This window comes from Pipistrellus hanaki (genome assembly GCF_964339955.1).
Source record: "Pipistrellus hanaki genome assembly, chromosome: 13".
Classification (NCBI taxonomy): Eukaryota; Metazoa; Chordata; class Mammalia; order Chiroptera; family Vespertilionidae; genus Pipistrellus; species Pipistrellus hanaki.
This window is the reverse complement of record NC_140515.1, coordinates 11,888,710-11,909,958: the sequence shown is the minus strand read 5'-3', so window position 1 is coordinate 11,909,958 and position 21,249 is coordinate 11,888,710. Positions and strand designations below refer to the sequence as shown.

The 21,249-nt window shown below is 53.8% G+C and overlaps 1 protein-coding gene across 3 annotated transcripts in view; it reads right to left on the bottom strand.

The window, feature by feature from the left end:
- Positions 1 to 21,249, bottom strand: part of LRIG1 (leucine rich repeats and immunoglobulin like domains 1) — a 93,814-nt gene that overhangs the window by 30,529 nt on the left and 42,036 nt on the right. For 2 of the 3 annotated variants that reach the window (XM_084902686.1, XM_084902687.1), the window contains one exon: positions 20,414 to 20,488. The exons of the other annotated variant lie outside the window; for it this stretch is intronic. In XM_084902686.1, the coding sequence (XP_084758812.1) occupies positions 20,414 to 20,488 (75 nt within the window). The remainder of the gene's footprint in view (positions 1 to 20,413; positions 20,489 to 21,249) is intronic. 3 annotated transcript variants of the gene reach the window in all.

Below are 21,249 nucleotides of genomic sequence, written 5' to 3'. Positions count from 1 at the left end.
CCCGGCCCCTAAACCTTCCAAACGGCTTGCTTAGACCTGAACGCCAGCTGCCTGCTTCCTGGTCAACCCAGGCCTCGCCTGTGCCGCGCCGGGCCCGTGGGAGCGGCCAGCCCGCAGAGGCCCTGAGCAGCGCAGCGCAGCCCGAGGAAGTGAGGCTCCAACTCTTCTTCACGCACCTCTGGTGGGCAGCGGAGCACAGACCCACCGAGGCGGTGTCCTCACACATCAGAGTGATGGCCTAGACTTACAAAAAAAGAGGGGGCGGGCGGGGAGGAGCGGAGAGCAGACCCCCCCCACACACACACACACAGCACAAGGCTCTGTAGTGACGGGCAGGGGAGCGGGTGGCCAGAGCATGTGGCCTTTACTCGGCCTTGTGCAGGCTTCCCCGCGGGCTGCCCTCTGGGCGAGGAGAGCCTAACAGAGAAGAAGCTAGTAAGCCAACACCTGTTCGAGGCTTCAAAAATAAAACCAATCTTCAAAGACTGAAGCTCTGGCAAGGTAAGCTCTGGCCACATGGCTACATTTTCTGGGCCGACGTTAAATTAGACTGGAAGACAGGCAGAGGCATTTGAAGCAACTTTTAAAACTTTTTATCATGAGTGATTGTTCCACTTTTCAAGGTATTCCCTTATAGCGTGGAAAAGATCTCAGGTCACAGAAAACAGCCAGGAAGCAGGAGTGAGGGGGCCAACGGAGGCAGGGTCAGGGTCACATGGCTTGTACTTGGCTCCCGACACCGGCAGGTGTAGCCTCCCGTGGGCCAGGCTTTGTGGGTCATTGCAGTACCCACCCAACTCCTCACCTCTGATGTTGGAGGGAAAGTGCCACAGACAACACCTCAATGAGCGTGGCTGTGCTCCGGTACAACTTTACTGACAAAAGCTACTAGTAGGTTTGGCCCCTGGACCACACTGTAGCAGGACCAACCTGTTTGGACTTCTGGGGCAGGAACCTGGATTCCAATTCCAGGGCCCATGCAGCTTTGGCCCCGTGTGGGAACCACGTTCTGCCTCTGGTCTAACGCCTCCCTATTGCAGAGCGCACCGCCCCTCGTCCTCCCCGCAGTTCCCTGGAACTGGCTGTTTTCCTTTAAACCAATTCCCCGCAGTTGAAAGGAGTCCGAAAGCCATCTGACCCAAATGCCATGTCTCATGCCACTTCATTCATCCGCACTCTCTTCCTTCACTCCGCCCCACAAAGAGCACAGGAACAAGCCTGGGCCACTGAGCAAGGCCACGCTCAATCTGATCTTGTTCATTGACAGATGGAATCATTTTATATGACTGGGGACCTGATGAGCGACACACTGGGAAAAAACATATAATTACTAATTCTAAGTCCCAACTTGGCAAAAAGTGAGGTGCATGTGCCAGGTGAAGACCAGTGCCTGCATGCACCTTGAAGATGAAGGGAAGGAGGTTTTAAAAAGAAGAGCTTTCCAGGCCAACCTGAAGGAAAGTGCTTCCTCCAAAGGACAGCCGAGAGTATCATCCTCACTAGCTTCCTTTACATCCATCTTCTTTAAAAAAGAAAAGCAAAACCATCTGTTCTATTGCACAAATCCATCATTTGATCCAAGAAACCAGTGCCTCACAGAACCGGCCCAGCCTGGGTTATTTGCTGAACAGGAAGTGGGAATTGGAATGAACAGGTCCCTCTCTCTCCTCTCTCTCTCTCTCTCTCTCTCTCTCTCTCTCTCTCTTTCTCTCCTTCCCTCTCCCCCCCCACCACCCCCCCCCCAAAACACACAACACACACACACACACACACACACACACACTCTGCTGGTGAATCAGGGCTCCCCGAGGAATCCTGGCAGATCCTCAGCCTGGCTGCAGAGGACGGTCGGCAGGATCTGTTTATTCAGGTGGAGATCTGATAAAAAACAACAGTGGCCAGTGGTGGGATAAACAGCCTGCGCCAGGCGGGGTCAGCCCTCCAAAGTCAGGACTGAGCTGTGTCAACCAACCTCCCGGCCATTCACTTCCTCTGGCCTCCACTCCCCTCAGGGTCTCCGATGAACCACCCTGATGAACTCCCTGCAGGGAAAACGTGACGTCACAGCCCAGGCAGCAGACCCTGCGTGGCCCTCCCACCTTCGGCTTATGCACGTCCACTGGGCCCACGGCCTTGAGTGAAGACACTGTGTGCGGAGAGGTCAGCCCCAGGGCTCTGAAGTCTAGAGTGGCCCAACCTGGGAATGGCTACAGGGCCTCAGCGTCCAATCCAAACCAGCGGCATCTGCATTCCATTTTCAGATGCACAAACAACAAGCAAAGCCAAACCTCTTACAGAGTACTCACTGCTGAGTGAAGAAAGCCAATCAGCAAAGGCTGCTACTGTCTGACCCCAAATCAGTGACATTCTGGAAGTGGGGGAACTGTGGGACATTAGAAGACCAGTGAGTGCCAGTGGTTTGGGGAGAGAGGACGGAGAGCACAGGGACTGTGGACAGTGACATTATTCTGGGCGACACTCTGAGCCAGGGCACAGCATTAAACACTGCGGAAGCCCACAGAATGTACAACACAAACAGTGAAACCTAATGTAAACTGTGGGCTCAGTTAATAATAATGTGCTATTGGCCCATCAATTGTGACAAATGCACCCCCCCCTTATGCAAAACGTTAGCAAGAGTGCAGCCTGGAGGAAGGGTATGGGAAGTCTCTGTACTTTCCACTCCATCCTTCTGTAAACCCCAAGCTGCTCTAAAAGTCTATGAAGTATAAACAGAACAAAACAAAACCTCCTGAGGTCATCACACCATCAGAATGTAAACGGCACAAGGGCTGGGATTTTTAGTCAATCTTCTTTTCTGCTATATTCTTAGCACCTAGGATTACGCTTGGAACTTACAAAGGCACTCAATAAATACTTGCCGATTAAACAAGTGAATTACAACTTTAGCTCAGTCTCCTACCGTCTCCACCACCAACCCAAACAACAGAATGATATGCAGGGGGAACACGGACACAAGACCAACCATCCCATTAACTTTCCTAAAAGTGAATGTACAATTCACTTTTTAAGGTAGAAAAGCTGACACACGTTTAAAAGAAAATGTCAAATAAAATGGATTTTCAAGTTCATTGTACATTTCCCAAGTTCAATTTATCCCCAAACACAGCCATTGATCAGCCAGGGCTGGCAAAGGCGACAGCTCTCTGGTCAGGCAGTGGACCCAGCCCCTCCATCCCACCCGCCCCCGACAGCTCGGGCACTGGTCAGTCTCCATCTGCACAGATGCCTCCCAACTCCTGCTGGGCTGGCAGAGAAGGGTCTCAAGGACTCAGCTGAGAGCATCACCCACTGTGGACCAGAGGCGACCTGGCCACACTCTCCAGGGAGAAGGCTGTGCCCTTAACGTTGGCAGGGACGTCGGGGGCAGTTGTGACAGGACAGAGGTAACTTGTCCTGGCATCTATCTGGGCAGGACAGAGGGCTACCACAGCTGACTAGCAGATGGGAAGCCAGGAAAGAAGCCCTTGCACCTGAATTCCCACCCACAGTTAGTGGGGGGTCAGAAAAGCCCGTGCAGGCCGACGTGCCCTGGCCTCCTCTGGAAGTGTCAGCACATCCCTGTCTCCTCCCTCCCTCCCCGCCCAGCACCCTGGTCCCTCACACCCAGACCTGGATGAGTCCTCTCCACCACATCGGATGCTTCAGGGCCCCGAGAGTCAGAGCACCAGGCTGTGTGGCCATCGCGGGGAACAGAGCCCCAGCCCCGCAGCTGACCTGGACTCCCCCGATTCCTCCTCAGTGACCGTCTGCAAGGCCGTGTCTGCTCGCCTTGCTCTGAGGCGAGGCAAGGAGAGTCCCCCCACCTAACCCCAATCTAGCGCACAGATGGCCCCAGACTCTGGGCTGAACTGCTGTCCCATCAGGAACAGAGGGTAGGAGAGCCCCGATGGCCTGGCTCCACCCCCAGACACTGTCAGCAGCCGGGTGTGAGGGAGCTGCAGTGGGTGGTTCTCACTCCGCACAAGCAGTCAGGTGGGAGAGCCCCATCCCACCGCGAGAGGACAGCAGGCACCTCTCTCCCCCAGTCCACACGCTCTTGGCAAGTTGAGCAGGGCGGGTGGGGCAGGGTCACCCAGGAATCCAAGGCCAACAGGCTCTGTCATCAGGGCCAGTGGAGCCTGCCCCTCGTTGACCGACCACCAGGACCTGAGTAAATGGAACAGCCTTACTCAGAATTTCCCTGTGCAGCATAACCTCCTCCCGGCCACCCTCCACGTCAGCCTCGACTCAGGTGCTCAGAGTGCCCCCTGCAGGCTCCAGAGAAGGCAGGAGGCGAGGCTGGTCGGTCCACCTGACTGCCCCCTCTCAGACGTCGGCGGGAAAAGGTAGGTAGGCTGAGGTCTCACGTCTAACCTGTCACTGCCCACCAGAAGCCAGCTGGCTTAGCTCACAGCACGAACATTGCTCTCCGACACAGTGCGATGAGACGGAACTCTCCCCTCATCTGCCATATTATTTTAATGTGCTTATCGATTAGGTAAATACGCTGAATAGTTATATTACAAAGCAGCTAGCACAACCTTGGATTCTGAACTGTGGGCCCGGATCCTCGTGTTCAGTGGCAAAGCGAGGGCCTTCCCGGTGGGCACAGCCAAGGGGCCTTTCCTCCAGGCTGCCCGCAGGGTGGCCCCGGGCCACCACAGTCCCTGCACCCCTTCACAGCAGGGACAGCTGGCTTCCAGAGGTCCTGGGCCCTGGGCCCCGCACAACCAGCTCCAGGGGTGAGTACAGAGGCCTGCGCGGCTGAGCCTGGAAGGGAGGCCGGCCTCTGGCACAGCCTGAACAGTTTCACACCAGAGTCGGTGGCCTGGGCCATGGACCTTCCCAAGAAGCTCCACTTGCCACTCGGCCACCAAGGAGGCACACCCCTTCCCTCTTAGCAGAAATTGCAGCCGGAGTAGCAGGAGCCGTAACAGCAGGAACAGTGGTCTCACATCTAACGTGTCACTGTGCACCAGCAACCAGGCTCTGGCTCGGCTCATTGGTCCTCATGACAGACAGCAAGGAGGGCATCCTTATCATCCCATTTCACAGAGGGGGACACCGAGGCCAGGCAGGCTGATGCAGCAGCAAGCAGCAGCGGGGGCTGGAACCCAGCTGTGAACCCTGACCCCACACCTACTTGGGACGTGGAATGCCTCATCACGGAAGTGGAGGAAGAACCCCTGTGAAAGAGGGCTTCTCTGGACAGCACCTCCCCGCCCACAATGCTCTCCAAGTCGCAAGTGGCTGCAGAGCTCAGCCAGACTGCCCGCCCCTAAGCACATTTAAGATGACTGGCGTGGTCTCCAAATAGGGGAGTGAGCGGGGCTTTCTCCGGGGACAAAGACCCTGTTCACCCCTCACTGCCTACCAGCCAGAGAAGGCACTGCTAACCCACAATCAGAGGATAAGGCCCGATCTGGGGTCACCCAGCTAACCTGGATGCAAGCTCAGGTACCCTGACTCTAGGCTGTGCCGCTCTGGAAGGACAGAGACGTAAGAAGCTGTATTGGATGGCCACTGGCTACGGAGACAGAGACGAGACAGTGGGTGCAGGGTGCCCCTGATATTCCGGGGGCGGGGGAGGGGTAGAGGGCTGGCACACTCCCTGCACTTCCCAGGCCAGTTTCCCGGCAGCCCGATGCCAGCAGAGGACAAAGCTCTCGCACTTGGCTGCAGCCTCCCGGACAAGATCCTCCCGCTCTGGGGAGACATACACTGATGTGCCTTTAAAAATAAAACCGGCTGCTTCCGGCCCCATCTGGAAGACTTTTGATCTGATCACATGATTTAGGATATCTCTTAACCAAGCAACTTCCCAAGCCGGCAGCACAGGCTCGGCCTGCACTTTGGGAGCTGAGGATGGGTACGTGTACGGTTGGGTTAAGCAGTCGGCCCTCCAATGGTCCCTTCATATCCGTCCTGAAGAGGGTGAGACCTGCGAGCACATGAAGCCGCCCCTCCTGCACCCAGCCCACACCCTCCCCCCATCTTGCCCTTTCTGGGTTCCTAAGGACCCAACATTGCTTTGTTTCTCAAAACCACAAGCTTCCCTTTTTGTCTTGGTTTTGGATTTTAAAAAACATCATCTTGAGCCTAAGCATAAAATGTAAACTACAGACTTCCAGAAAAAAACGAAGGAGAAACTTAGGGGATTCTAAAGCGAGGCCCATGTCCCAGACTTGACAGACTTCACCAATTCGAAATACCTCCTCTGTGGGAGATGCTGGTAAGATAAAAGCAGCTGCCGACAGGAAGACAGCACTTTCAAATGGCATGCCCCACACAGAACCGCATCGAGAATACACAAAGGAAGAACTCTCAAGACTTACAAAATGAACAACCCAATTAGAAAATGGGCAAAAGACATACACAGACATTTCATCAAAAAGAATAGGCAGATGGCAAGAAAGGGCTCGTGGGAAGGCTCTGCAGCAGAGGCTATATCCTCCCTGTGGGCCGTGCGGTTGCCAAAGCAGGTCAGCAGAAGAACGTGACGAGGACTCAATTATGATGCCGTTCCTCCTGCTCGACGACTCACGTGACCACAGGGCCCCCTTTTCTTGAAGTAACTGTTAATATTCTCTGCATTATATTTTATAACTGCATGTGAATCTACGATTATCTCAAAACAAAGAGTTTAATTAAAACAACAAAGAAATGACAGTGGCCTCAAATAAAGGACCTGGTGGAATTCACATGGACTCGGACAGCCAACCTGATGCCTCATTTGGTTTCCAACTTTTTCTTCAAACACGCAGACCCTCTCTCACCCCCTGCCGCCACAGTGTGACTCAGTGTAGGGGCCAAGCACCGAACACTGCTGGGCTCTGTGAGGGTTCTCCCTCTAGGGGTGTGCATTTACTTTAATTACTTCCCACCTTTAGGAAGTGAGAAAGGTGCTGCAGATAAAGCCTATTAGAAGGGTGTGGCCCCACCTGGTGGGTCGGCAGTTACCGTGCAGTTCTGTGCCGGCACCTGAGCCGAGCCCAGCAGCACCTGGCCAAGCAGGCGGCTCATGGGACATCAAGCCTAGATGGTGCAGACACGGTCAGCTTGCACTGCCGGGCGAGAGGTTTCCGAAGCGCCGTCCCTGGAACACCAGCCATGAGCAGAGCTCATGGGAAGGCTCTGCAGCAGAGGTTATATCCTCCCAGTGGGCCGTGCGGGTGCCCAAAGCAGGTCAGCGGGAGAACGTGATGAGGACTTAATCACGATGCCGTTCCTCCTGCTCGGCTCAGCACTTGCTACGCTCACGTGACCACAGGGCCCCCTTTGCTTGAAGTAACTGTTATCGCACAGAACGAGAGCTCCAGGAGGCTCACTTATGTGGGGCCACCATGCTTCACCCTGATTACTAAAGGCTCTGGCACGTCCTAGCGAAGAAGGCTGCTCATCTTTAACTCCGGGCTTTCTCAACTGCATTTGAGAAGGCACAGTGAGGGAGCTGCAATGAGGACTCGTCTTCACTTCAAAGAAAACCCTCTGCAAACCACCTGCTGGCCCCTCAGACGAGCAGAGGACCCCCTCCCCTCCTCCCCACCAGAGGAAGGGCTGAGGAAGCAGCTAAGAGGAAGCAGCAGGATAGGACTCAGACCTGGATAATGGGGCCCCAGAGCCCACACTCCTCCCCCAGCCACATGGGCAGTTCCTACTGCTCTCCCTCCTAGAATCACCGGCCCAGCTTTTCAACAAATCAAGAGAAGCAAATCCTGTCTCTTGTCTGAAGAGCCATGCCCTCTAGGAGCCCCCAGCAGACGACTTCTGCTGTTACTTGTCCCAAGTCTGTCCACTCACCTTGACAATTAAGGTCTAAAACTACCCAATACCTGCCCTTACTCCACCATCACGTGTTCTTGGGCTGACCCATTCCTTTAGTGAGTTTACTCATTCATTCAAACATGTATGGGATGCCTGTCATGCGCAGCTGCTGTAGGAAAAGTAAACTTGCCTGCAGTGCACTCGTTCCCCTCACCTCATCCCCAATGCCCCCAAAGCACGCTCGAGCCAAGGAGACAGGAAGCTAGATGTGGTGGGCACATGGACAGATGGGGACAATGCTGTGGGGAAGCAGTTAGGACAGCCACACCCACCCAGGGGATGGAGAGACAAGCAGGCATGGGCCTTCATTCTGGGTGTTTGATGAAAGTTCAAGCAGGAGGTGAGAGAGGCCAAGAGGAAATGGAACAGCCAGCTCTGAAAGGGCAGAGACTTCCTCTCACAGGTGTGGGGAGCCGCCGAGGAGTCCTCCCCTCCCCTCCTCACCGCGCACTGGCAGGCCTTCCCGGGGCTGGAGGTGGAGGGATGACGTCAGTGTTCTCCAGGGGACTCAGGGGAGGAAGAGCAGGGCCACGCCGGGGCGCGGAGCGGAGGCCCTGCGGACCCGTTAGCAAGGGTGTGCATGCCCCAGGCTGCCATGAACCAGAGAGCGGCCAGGATGCTGACTCCTAGGTCGTGTACGCCAACTTCTCACCTGTGCACACAGCGCAGCGGGCCCACGAGACAGAACTCACAAGCATCTGAGCCTCTGCCAGGAGCCCAGGGCTCACAGCCGTGGAACCCCACACCAGCATTCTCAGCTGGAGATGGACCATTTGTTAGCAGGAGCACCCGGCCCTGCCGGTGCACAGGAGGGGCAGGACCCGGGGTATTCTCAACCCTGGTTAAGTGTGGCCGAAGGGCACCAGCCCTGTCCTTCCCGCTGAGACAGAAGCGACAGGAGAGGTAATGGAGAAAGTCCTGTGCTGGGTGTGTGTCAGGGGGAAGCTGAGAGGCGGACCGGGCTCCGCTCTGGACACTGCTGTACTGAGAGGAGAGGCCCAGCGCCCTGGGGAGCAGGGGTGCCTCCCACTCCCAGCACCACCTCCTCCCTGCAGAGCCACCACATCCTGGGACCAACAAGTAGATGCCCTTGTGGGGCGATGTCCTGAGAGGAGAACAGTGAGTCACCCCTACACACACCGACAGCCAGCCTGACATGGGTGAAGGATGGAGCACGATTCTCTGCTAAAACCCCACAAGGGAGCGGCCATGTGCGAGGCAGGCAGGCTCCCGCCTTCCCAGCGGGGACCCATGAGGCCACGCGGCAGCAGAGCAGGAGCCCTGACCTCATCTGGGAAATGGACCTGATGTCCAGTGTTCAGCAGCCCTGTTTCCTGGATCTGTTCCCCTGGACAACAGACCGGACCTCTCCGGAGCCTGAGCTTTATTTCAGGGGCCAGAGGAAGGGAGGACAGACATTAGACTCTTCCTCGGAACCTCGTAATTGCCGGAGCATCACCAAGTCAGGGCTCTTGTTAACACAGCCTAGATGAAGGGGGGACGGCCAGCCTGACACACAAGAAGCCCCACGTGGTGAGAGGTTTATCACCTCTGTGGCAAGGGCGGCCTCACCGATGCCCAGAACCAAGCAACAGTTTCCAGGCAGAAGAACGTCAGCATGGATGCTGATAAGCACTGTTCTTCCACTTACAAAGGAACACACTTAATATCGAGTAAATGTCACGTCACATTCTAAAACATCCAAAGGCATTTTTCCCCCAAAGGCATTTTTATTACTCATTTCCAAAATGCTAGTTACTCTTTGTGACTCACCTAAGGTCCGATTCCAAACATAAACCTCACAATGTTACCTAAACCGATGTTAGCACTAGACTTTTACTGTATCACAATACAACTTCTGGGTGGGATTAGAGGGGGCTTTCCCTCTCCACAGCATATATTTACACATACTCTCTTTTTTTCAAAGAGCTAACCCTCACGTTTGGAACTGTTTTTTGAAAGAGCCTGAAAATAGTTCTGCCTGTCATTTCACTGGGTCTTTTCACTGTGATGGGACTTCTCTGGTTCCCGGGAGACTGTGCATGGGGGAGCTGGGCCTCACTTTCAGGGGGGAAAAGACCCGGATGGGATGGCAAACCCACAGTCACGTCTATGATCGCCCAATGAGGTGGTTGTGTCCTATCAGACAAAACACCATGAAGGCAAAAGCAGTTTCCTTGTATTTTTTTTAACAGTACTTGGGATTTAAAAAATAAAAAATTTAATACATATATATATTACTGCTGGTAGCATTACAGATGTCCTAGCATTTTAAGTGGCTAACTTCAGTGGTGAAAGAGGCAACTACACCTCTACTGCGGCCCTCAGACCCATGAGGGCTGAGAAGACAGCTTCGGTGTTTACTTCCTCCAGTGGAGAGAAGAGGGGGTGAGCCAGGTCGCTGAGTGGCAGGTATGAAAGGGAAGAACTGGACGACAATCACCCAACTATGGCTCATTACAACTGCTGGCTGCACAGTGAAATGACTGGTGCCTAGTGCCCCTCCTGCAAAAGCCCCCTTGCCCCCTGATTTGGTGTAATTGGCATGGGATTTGCCTGGGCATCTAGTTTTTTTAAACCCAGGTCACTCTGCGATGCAGCCAAGGATGAGAGCCACTTGCTTAGTGTTTTGCTGCTGCTGCACACACACACACACACACACACACACACACACCCGGTAGAGGTGATGAGAAGAGGGGAGAAATGAACCCCGCTGCTCTGGGCAAAGCTCCCACAACATGAGTTGTGCACCACTCCCAGGATCACCTAGACCTTCCCCTGGCTCACTCACCAGCCATATGGGTATCTGCAGGGAAGGGCCATGTCCAGGGGTGTCAATAGCCTCTTGCTTCCATGTGGAGACACCAAACCCCTCAGGACACAGCAGCCACCCCAGAAGGTGCTGGGACGAGAGTCGTTGGTGATAAAAAAAAAAAAGCGTCTAGCACTTGGAGCACATTCATTAGACACCAACACGGTAGTGAGGGTGCAGAGTAGTGAAGCCTCAGTCTGCTGTCGGCGGCAAATAAAGAGCGTCCAGCAAGGGCGATGAAGGCAGAGCCCAACCCCAGATCTGTCTGATCCAGAACCTTCCCTTAGCCACTCTGCAGAACAGCCCCTCCCTATACAACCAATGACGCAGAAATGAGTAAGGTAAAGAGGCTCCTTTGTACTTGTTCCTACAGCTACTGGTTCTCCACAAACTAGTTCACAGCAGCCTGCCAATCACAGGACATTGCTTAGCCCCAGAGACTCTCCGAGGAGCCAGGTGAGTGGAGACGGTGGGAGCAGAGTGTCCCACACCCCTGCCACCCTGCTCGTTGAAAAATGTTGGGAAGAGAAAAGACCCCACAAACTGGCACCTTCACCCCAGCTCTTTGGGTGACATCGGGAAGTGAGGAAACGCGGAGAAATACCCCTTGAAGCGGGGTCTCCAGGGCACGCAGCCACTGTGTGAAAGCGGAGGGCAGCATCAAACCGTCGGGGCTCTGCAGAGACAATCTTCCTCTCTGTGCCCAGAGGGACGGACAGTCACAACCAGCTCAGAATAACTTAATAGGTGAGATTCACAGCGAGGGGAGCAGCCGGTCAACCCTCAGCTCAGGGCTCAGGGGCTCCAGCACCTCCTGCCACTCTGCATCACTTCATGGAAGCCCTACAGAGGCGCCCACAGTGGGTTCACGTGAGGCCACCCTACAGAGCCGCCCACAGCTTTAAGACACATGTGCTTCCACCTCTCAGCCCTGCCCAGGGCAACCTGCAGCCTTCTGGCCACAATCCTGAGGCTCCCACCCCACCACACAATTTGATATTCTTCACTTGAAATGACAAGACCCTCTTAGGCTCCCAGACCATATGCTTCCAAGTATTCAGAGAAATGAGATCAAGACTCACCTCTGCCACTTCTGTGTTTCCTCCGGCAAGTTTCTTGCCCTCCCTGTGCCTCAGGTGCCTCATGTGTAAAAGCTGTTCAGCGACAGACCTGTATCTCCTGGGATTGCAGAGGTGATACCGTGAGGCCCGGGGAGGCACGTGGACCAATGCCTGTCACGTCAGTGTACCTATCACACAAGCTGACCACCACAATTTTTCAGAGCCAAAGACCGAACCATATGAGACTACCAATGTTTTGACCCTTTTTGAACTACAAAAAGGGGCAATTTTCTATGACTGACTTAGTACACAGAGCAGACTATTCTATCTTTGAAAACCCTTGCCTTTGAACAAGCAGGGTGAATCTAATACTCCCTCCGATGGCCAACAATGACAGGAGGAAGGCCCAGCATAAACGCAAACACATTTCTTCCACTTGGGCTATAAAAGCGGAAAATGGCTCCCAGGTGTGAGTAGACTTAACAGGCCCTGCCTTCTTGCAAGGTCACCCTTCGGGTCAAAGTCAAGCCAGCCATTTTCGGATTAGACACACGCTCAGGAGGCTTCCCCAGAGGTAAAGGGATTAGAGAAGCCACCTGCAGGAAGTAGGCGGGGAGGGAGGAAGTGTCCCAGTGGGAAGGAGACTGCAGATGGGAGGGCCAGCTCCTTTCACGGGGACTGTGCATGCAGCTCTGCCTGCCCCCATCCAGCTGCACGGAGGCACCGCCCTCCCAGACCAGACCACACGGGGTTCGCCAGCGTCCTGTTCCCACTGGATCTGGATTCTATTTAAAGTTTACATGGTCCCCACAAAAATTAGGTGGGGGAACCAAACACAAGACAAAAACCAACTCTCAGCAACAGAACCTAAACTACAAGTTCCCAAAAGAGGCCGTGACCTCCACGCCAACCTCCTCTCCCCCGCCCTCCCCCTGGACTCCCTGGCCCTCAGCTGGAGTGCGCCTTGCTTTCTTTCGCAGCAATGACTTGCAGATGTGCTGCTCCTCGCTCCTAGGCCGGCTCACCACCCCCACTCTCCAAGAGGGAGCGGGACAGAAAGGGGAGGAAATGACAAGTCCGGCGAGCACCTCACCACACTAGGCAGAGGCAGGCTGCACCCTGCACCCTGCACCCTGCAGAGGGCCTGGGAGAGCCGCTCACTTTGCAAACTGCGTGTCCCATGGTCTACTTTGAGGCGCCCGGTGGTGCCCAGCATTTGGTGAGGCTGCAGTGCGAGGAGCCAGGGGTGCTGCTCCCTGACGAGGGAGAGACCGGGTGGAGGGTGCTGGGCTGCAGGTGAAGCACCCGCACAGGAGCCTCCAGCACCCAGCCTGCGGCCACGCGGGTCAGAGCAAGGAGGTCTGGGAAGGAGTCTCCGCTGAAAGGCAGTGCAGCTGAGAACCTCCCGCCTCACTCCCCAGGACAGTGGTGAGGCGCCCCTCGGACACCTCTCCCCACCCATGCCCGGCTACCAAGGCCGCCTGCCCCTTTCTCTAGTCTAGACAGTTCCTTGAGGGCAGGGACTCTAGTCCCGGGCATGTCTGTTCAGGTGGCTTCCCAGGACGAGCTGGAAAGCCTCCCACAGCCTCAGTGCTGCAGAGGAGCCCGGTCCACACCATGAAGCACCTGGGCTTCAGCCACTTTCCTTCACCCCTTCACCCTCTGAAGAGCAGGATGTCAGCATCCCAGGGGCAGAAGGCCCGGGGGGGGGGGGGGGGGGGGGGGGCGCGAAGGTGTGCAGGGGTTCGAGGCGGGGGGAAGGGTTGTAAATAGTGAGGGTTGGGGCAGGTGTGGCCCTGAGTTTTAACTCCAGCACAGGATGTGAGAGCTGCACACCTTTCAGCCACTCCTTTGAACTCCCGCCTGAACAGAGCAGGACCATTCAAGTCTGACAAAGCTGTATCTGATAAAGGGTCTGATCTGCAGGAGGAAGGTAAGGGAGAACCACTAACACCCCCAAGTAACAGCAGGCCTCCTGCCCTGCCGGGAGGTGCTCCCTCCTCCATAAGAACTGGTGCGGGACTGGGGAGGGAGATTTCATGATCACCAATAAAGAGCAAGTTAAGCAGAGACAGATTCCTAATAACCCTGGGCCTCACAGCCACAGCCACATCGTGTCCCTCACACACACTCACTGCCCACCACCCACCCTGTGAGACCCACCGGCCCAAACAAATGCCTGTTGCCACACCAGTGACACTGCGAACTTGGCTACATAATTTACTGTCCCCCCAACCCTCACCGGCTTGGTGAGAACTTGACACAAGAGCTTCGGCCCCAGCCCTGCATGAGCCCAGACACGGGTTCCCAAGGCGGGAGGGGGTGGGGGGTGCCCCCAGCAGCAGCAGCAGCATCGCCTGGGAACTTGTGGGCAAAGAAAATTCCCCAGTTTTGAAACTGGGGCTGGGCCCAGCCATCTGTGTCCCAGCAAGCCTTCCAGTGGCTTCTGGGGGTGGCCCAGTGTGAGAACCACACAGGTGACGGCTTGAATCTGTTCAAACCAACAAAAATCTGGGCGAACGAGGCCAAAGCCAGCACAGCAGTGCAGACCAGAGAGCAGCCGCACCCCATTCACATCTGCTGGCTGACATGCTGCCGGCTCACAGGGCCACGCCGCCTCAGCATCCGGGGGCCAGACAGGGCACGGGCTCTAAGGAACAAAGGCGTTCACGTGGACGTGGCTTGGGCTTCTGAAACACAACTCTGTTCACTGTCTTCCTGAATGTACCAGTCCCTGATGAGCATGCGCTAAATATCCCAGAGATGGTAAGGTACAGAGGGCCCAGCGAGGGCTCTGAGAGCCACACTCACATGCAGGCTCCCTTCACCCCCTGGCTCACCTGGGTCCTGAGCTGAAGATGCCTCTAAAGCTGAATGGGGTAAAGGCTGCCCACTTTCACATTGTCTACCACCAACACGACTCTGTCCACAAGTGCACTGATGACTAGTGGCTGGTCCAGCAAACTGCCTCCAGGAAAAACAAGTCCTGTCCCCTGGGGGAGGGCGGCTCTGTCCAGCTCACCATGTACACACACCTACAGGCCCTATGGGTGCAGCTATGCTTCCATTTGCAAAGAGCTTCACCATCCAAGATTACACTCACCGTTTTTAGACACATTATTTCATACCTCTGGGAATAAACGTTTCAATTCTCTATTTTGTCTGCAAATGATGACATTCTTCCAGGAGAGGTAGCGCAGAGCTTAGTGAAGAGAGAGACAAGAGGCCTCACCCCAGCTCCTCGGGGAGACTGCATCTGCCCCTACACGCCCCCCCCCCCCCCCCGCCCTCCGCCAACATACACACACACACACACACACACACACACACACACACACACGCACGGTTTCAGGGATGCCCAGCAACTCTTTATTGCTCCGTGTAATCCCACCTGTGCTCACTCCTGATTACCAAAGGCCTCAGCTGGGTCCTGAGCCAACCCTAGTTTTTGGCATTTGATTCTGGGTCGCCCCTCGCACTCTGGCTCGGGGTGGGGGGGCGGGTGGCAACAGGTCCTCAGTGCCCGCTCTTTAATTACGCTTTGATGTGAATTGATCTTCGTATTAATGAGCTGTAAAGAAGACTGATCTGGCCCACTTTCTCAGAGCCCTGCGAGGCCCGCAGGGAGTTAGGGGGGTTATTGATTTTACTTCCCAGCAGAGCCAGCCAGGAAGAGCCTCCATCCTTCATGGCCTCCCGCCCATCAACTCCACCCACAGCTCCGAGTGGGGTCACAGACAGGACACCAGGTTCCATTCCTTTCCATTCCTTCTAGGCTCTGCTCTCCAGAAGTTATAATAACAAGATGTTAGATATTCCATCTCTTTTATTTAATCAGTTTTTCTTCAGCTAAGAGGTCACAAGAAAACATATAACTGTGTGGTCAAATCTACCTCTGATACTTTTATTTAAATTCTGCATATTCTAAGTCTTCCAGGTCTATTTACTAACACAAGAGAAAAATACTTCCTTTAAAAAAAAAAAATGGATTCCTGTTAGTGGTTTCCAGGGGACGGGGGGTGGGGGGAGTGATTACTCACAGAGCATGGGCTTGGTTTTGGGGCGGTGACAACTTTCTGGAATTAGATAGCAGCGATGGTTGCACAACCTGGAGAATTACTAAAAGTCATTGAACTGTGCACTTTAAAATGTTTAAAATGGTGTTTTATGTTATGTTTTATCTCAATAAAAAAATAGTTTCCAATTTCGCCCCCAAGATTAGACGAGGTATTCTGATGTGCTTTCATATACAATATAAACCTGCAGAATTTTAATAGTACTATTGCAAAGTTACAAGTATTTGTGTGCAAAGAGCCTCTGGCTAGATCCCTAGTTGGTCTGAGACAGTGAACAGGCCCCGGTGAAGACAGGCCTGAAACACACCAGCACCTGGCAGTTCATGGGCGCGGCCAAGCGCCACACGGAAAACGCTCAGCGCCATGTGGGGACCAAGAGCTGCGGCGTGCAGGCTGAAGTCCCGTCTCAGCAGCTTCTGACTCCCAGGACCGAAAACCAACCATCTCCATTGTGACCCGTCTTCTAACGATGCAAGCGCAGAACACCACAGGAAAAGCGGGCATTCTCCTTCCCCGGCAATGTCAGTCATGCATCACACAATGTCTGTTGCCTTGGGAATCGTACTTGAGTTTCCTGGACTTCAAATTAAAAAACAACTCTCAAATGTGAAAATCTAATGCAGATTCTGCCCCCATTTAACAAAAGCCTGTTGCTTTTTCTGAGAACTATCTCCCTACCCCAAGCCAATCCTATGAAAAGCTGTCCTTGAGTTCAGTGCTTTTCTGTCCTTAAGGAGAAATAGCTTCAGGTTGTCCTAGAACACAGGAAATAAATCTGCTCTGGGACAAGCACTTTAACTGCATTAGGTTCCTTTAATCAGAAAGTAGTAACCCCCTGAAGTTTTACTGAACACTCCAGTTCCCCCAGAGAGTGAAAAACTGACTTGAAGCCCTGAGAGTAAAACCAGAGGCAAAACACACCCTATTCCCACGAGGCCCTCCCAACTCTGACCCAGCGAAGAGCACCCTGGTGCCAGGAGCGGAGAGGAGCAGGGAGCAGAGCACTCGGCCTCGGGGACCGGAAACTGAGCACAGAGTGAAGAGCAGACTCCCACAGGCCAAGGTGTCAGAGCCAAACGCCAGGAAGCAGGGAAGGCGGCTACAAGTCGGCAGCTCCGAGTTTTCTTTTGTGACATTACTCCTGACTCTGTTTCCAAGTCACAGAATAAATTTGAAAACCGTGTTTCATCCTTCATTCAGCAAACGAGATGAAATTTGTTTGTCCCAGATCACATCACCGGAAGCAGAGCTGTCCACCTTTTCCCTAACGCCCCTGCCTGTCGCCCCTTGAACAGCGCAGGGGTTAGGGAGCGCCAAACCCCGCCACTGTGCAGCTGAAATCCACGTAGAGCTACAGTCCGCTAGGTGTCCATGAGAACTGGTTCTAGGACCCTCCGCAGACACCAAAACGCAAAGATGCTCAAGTCCCTGATACACAACGCAGAGATCAATGCTGAGTCAGCCCTCCCCATCCTTCCCAACAACAGATCAGAAACACTGTCTTTGACCTGCAGTTGGTTGAACCCACAGATGGGAACCCCGCAAATATGGAGGGCTGACTGCTCACTGAGAAGAATGTACAGATGAGTGGGCCTGCAGCTTACGGGTCAGCTGTACACCTGTCCTAATACGTTGTCCCCGTCCCTCTGACTGTGATGGCCTCGACCATCTAGTCCCTTTGTACAAGGTTATTGCTATTCTCACCTTCTGCTGCCTACCACGGGGAGAGGAGACAGGAATAAGAATCTGGAGATGAAGGATGTCAGTGCGAACACTGACTGAGCTCCCTGACCCACACATTTTCAGACGTACCAGGGGCTGTCCCAATGGGATGGCACTGAATCCCCTCCAGGTCACCCTCTGACGGCCCCATGCAGAGGCACAGACGTGCAGACTATATGACTGTTTAACACGTAACACTTTTTGCTTCTACAGTTCTGAAACATCAGACACGACTTGGAAGCCTACGGCTGGAGTCACCATGTGGCCGGAGATGCCCAGCGCTTTGCCTTCCCGCGTCAGGGGGGACAGGAACGCCAACCAAGGGCTGTCCTCTGCCCAGCGCACTTGGGCAATACAGGATGACAGCAAAACTATCGGTGATCCTGCTCCCAGGCACCATGCGGCTAACCTAACAACATCCAGGCATTCGGTCCAAGAGCAGGGGACACAGGACCTTCAGAGAAAAGCAGGTAGAGACCCTCCAATTCAGAGAAATCACTGGCCCAGTCCGATGGACACCAGCTTTGGGCCAGGGAGGTGGCTGCCAGCGCTAACCTGCATTTTCCAAACTCAATCAAAACCAGAGACTCTCCTCACGCACCCCCCTCCCCCCGCCCTTTACATATTTTAACGCCGTCTAATGGAATAGCAGGAACAAGGCCAACCAGCCCCACTGCTCCGGGCACTTGGGCCAAGAAACAGAAATGTATTTTTAGTCAGCCCAGCAAGGCGTGATGCACAGGCCTGGGAGGGAAAGGGAGAGTCCTGCCGGTCTCTGGCCTGAGGCGGTTCAGAGTCACCTGCCACCACACTCCTGCGCCCAGTGCATGGGGGCACAACAGGCATTTGAGGGCACTCCTCAGTTCCACCACTCAGTTGTGCAACTTTCAGGAACTCAGGGAGCCTCAGTTTCTTGTTAATAACACAAAGGTGTTCCCTGTGGCCCTGGTTTCCCACCAAGTCAGAAGCAAGGGGAGTGGAGGCAGTGCTTCTGACCTTGAATGAGTGGGCAAATGACCAGGGGACTTTGTCAAAGTGGCTTCTGACCCTGTAGGGCTGGGATGAGGCCTGAGGCTCTGGGTTTCTAAGGAGCTTGGCCCTGATGACACTGTTGGTCCAGAAACCATACATTTTTATTTATTTTTTTTTTTTAAGAGAGAGAGGCACAGGGAGAGAGAGAGAAACACTGATGTGAGAAACATTAATCAGCTGCCTCCTGCATACCCCCTACTGGGGATCAAGCCCATAACCCCGGCATGTGCCCTAACCGAAATCAAACCAGTGACCTTTTAGTACATGGAATGATGCTCAACCATCAGGTCCCTTTGTACCACTTCATTCCCAGTGTGCTGGCTACAGTCATCAGCAGGCTGCCTGCTGTCCCCCACTTGACAACAGCTAATTCCTTACTTTTCTGTTGGTTTCAGGGTCTGGGTGCTTTCTTAAGCCAGAAAGCAGAGCTGAAACCACGTTCCCATGTGCATATCAGCCAGGGAGAGAAACCATACTTTAAGAGCATCTTTCACTGCTCTGCTCTATGAACAAAAGAGCCACAGGTATGAGAAACTCACTTAATTTCAGCCAGCAATTAAATGCCTTCCAGACGCTGGGCACACAGGCTAAATGGGACAAAAAGAGAAGTCAGACCTCTGTCAGGGGCAAAGGGCCACAGCCTTGATTCCAGCCCTTTCCAGGAACAGGACTGGCCCACACATCCTGTGGCCCAAAGGTGAGTTCCTGCCAGACACAGGGCCATGTGACAACTAGCCACCAGGCAGAAGCAGCCGCCGCCATCTGTCAAACCCACTATGTGTTGTTCACAATGCCAGGTGTTCTCCTCAGACTTGGCCTCATGTGCCCCGTGTATAAGACAGATCAAGGACACATTCTGTAAACGAGGTTCAGAGAGATGACGTTGTCCGGGACACAGAGCTGGGGCAAAGCTCTAACCCTTTCCACAACCCCAGGGTCTTGAAAGAGTTAAGCCCAAGGTGGCGTTACGCAAGGACGGGGCACCTCCTGAACACAGGGCCGGCCGCCAGCAGAAGCCAGGGATGTGCACGCTACGCCTGCATCGCACGACGGTGCCTTCCTGCCAAGTCCCTGCTCAATCTGCCGTACCTCGGTGTCAAGACACATACAGGTGAGCAAACGAGTTACAACACCAGCAAAATCAAAATCAAATAAACACATGCAGGGCTGGAGGGAAACAGGAAACGCACCCTGCAGAGCGATTCTGCAGTGCTCTGCTGCAGAACCTGCCTGTGACCTGGGGGAGAAAGTTGTTGGGTCACGGGGGGTTTGGGAAGATTTCCGGATGTGTTCAAAACCAGCCTCACCCCCTGGCTGCTGAAGGGGAGCAGAGGTCTCAGCTGCTCCAACAGCAGCCCCAGGGCCTCCTTCCTTTCCTCCTCCCTCAGGTCCCTTTGTACCGGCACATTCCCAGTGTGCCGGCTACAGTCATCAGCAGGCTGCCTGCTGTCCCCTACTTGACAACAGCTAATTCCTTACTTTTCTGTTGGTTTCAGGGTCTGGGTGGTTTCTTTTCTTAAGCCAGAGAGGTGAGTTGAACCACGTTCCCAGTGCACTGCACCAACATGAGCTGTGGTATGATTCACAGAGCTTCCTCTAAGCAGTACTCACCCAACTGTGGCTTCACCTCGAGGACCAAAAAGTTTCATTGCATGTACCTCTGGGCATTAAAGAGACTAATTTCTCCCCAAATTAGAGATGAGGTAAAACTTGGGTTTTAATTCTTATAAATTCCCAAATAGCAACCAGGGCATTTGTCATGATCATTAGGGCTCCAAGGAGAAAAGCTGTTCTTTGCCAGAAAGTACGGTTTCCCACCACCAAGTGTCAGCTAGCTAACACCACAGCCTTACCACCCAGCCAGCCCCCAATGCACCACTTACAGGAAGAGAGACACGACTTGAGGTGAAGCAGCACCTAGAGACGGTATGGCTGTCAGCTCGTTGTTATTGAGATACCTGTAACAACACACACAAAAACAATCACTTATATTGTTCAAATTAGTAGTTTCAAATCATACACTAACAAGGGAAATCAGAAAACAGTGCTCAGTTAGCCATGGAAATTCTTATTAGATTAAAAATTTTAAAGTGAGATCTTAGAGGGAGAGAAGTCACAAATACTACCTATCACGTCCATGGTTTAGAAGCAACACTCAGGGGGTGTCTCTTGTGTTCCAGGAGCTGCCAATCTAACTCAAAAATCAAGACCAGCAGAAAGGAATAGTGACTTGGGCCAGGTGCATGGTGCAGACAAGTTGCCCACGGCCACCAAGGACCGTGTTCCTTGCTGACTGGGACAGTCAGAGAGGATCTAAGGAGGAAAGAGCACCCCCTCTTGGATGTTTTCACAGATCTGTGACACGGTTGTCTGTGAACTGCTGCTTTGCCCTTACCAGAGGGTAACACGCTGAAACTCAGAGCCAGAGACACACACGTGTGAAATTGGCAGCAGCTTGGACATGGGCATGATTCTGATGCCTCGTCTGTGCAATAATGAGGGGGTTGGGCTTGGAGACTCTCATCTATTGTAGTTACGATCCCAGCTTCTCTGAACTCTGATGAAGCCTCCAAGTACATTCCCAGGAGTACTTACACACAGACACATTTCCCAGGAGTACTTACACATAGACACATTTCCCAGGAGTATGTACACACTGACACATCTGTGCATGCGGACATTTCCCAGGAGTACTTACACATAGACACATTTCCCAGGA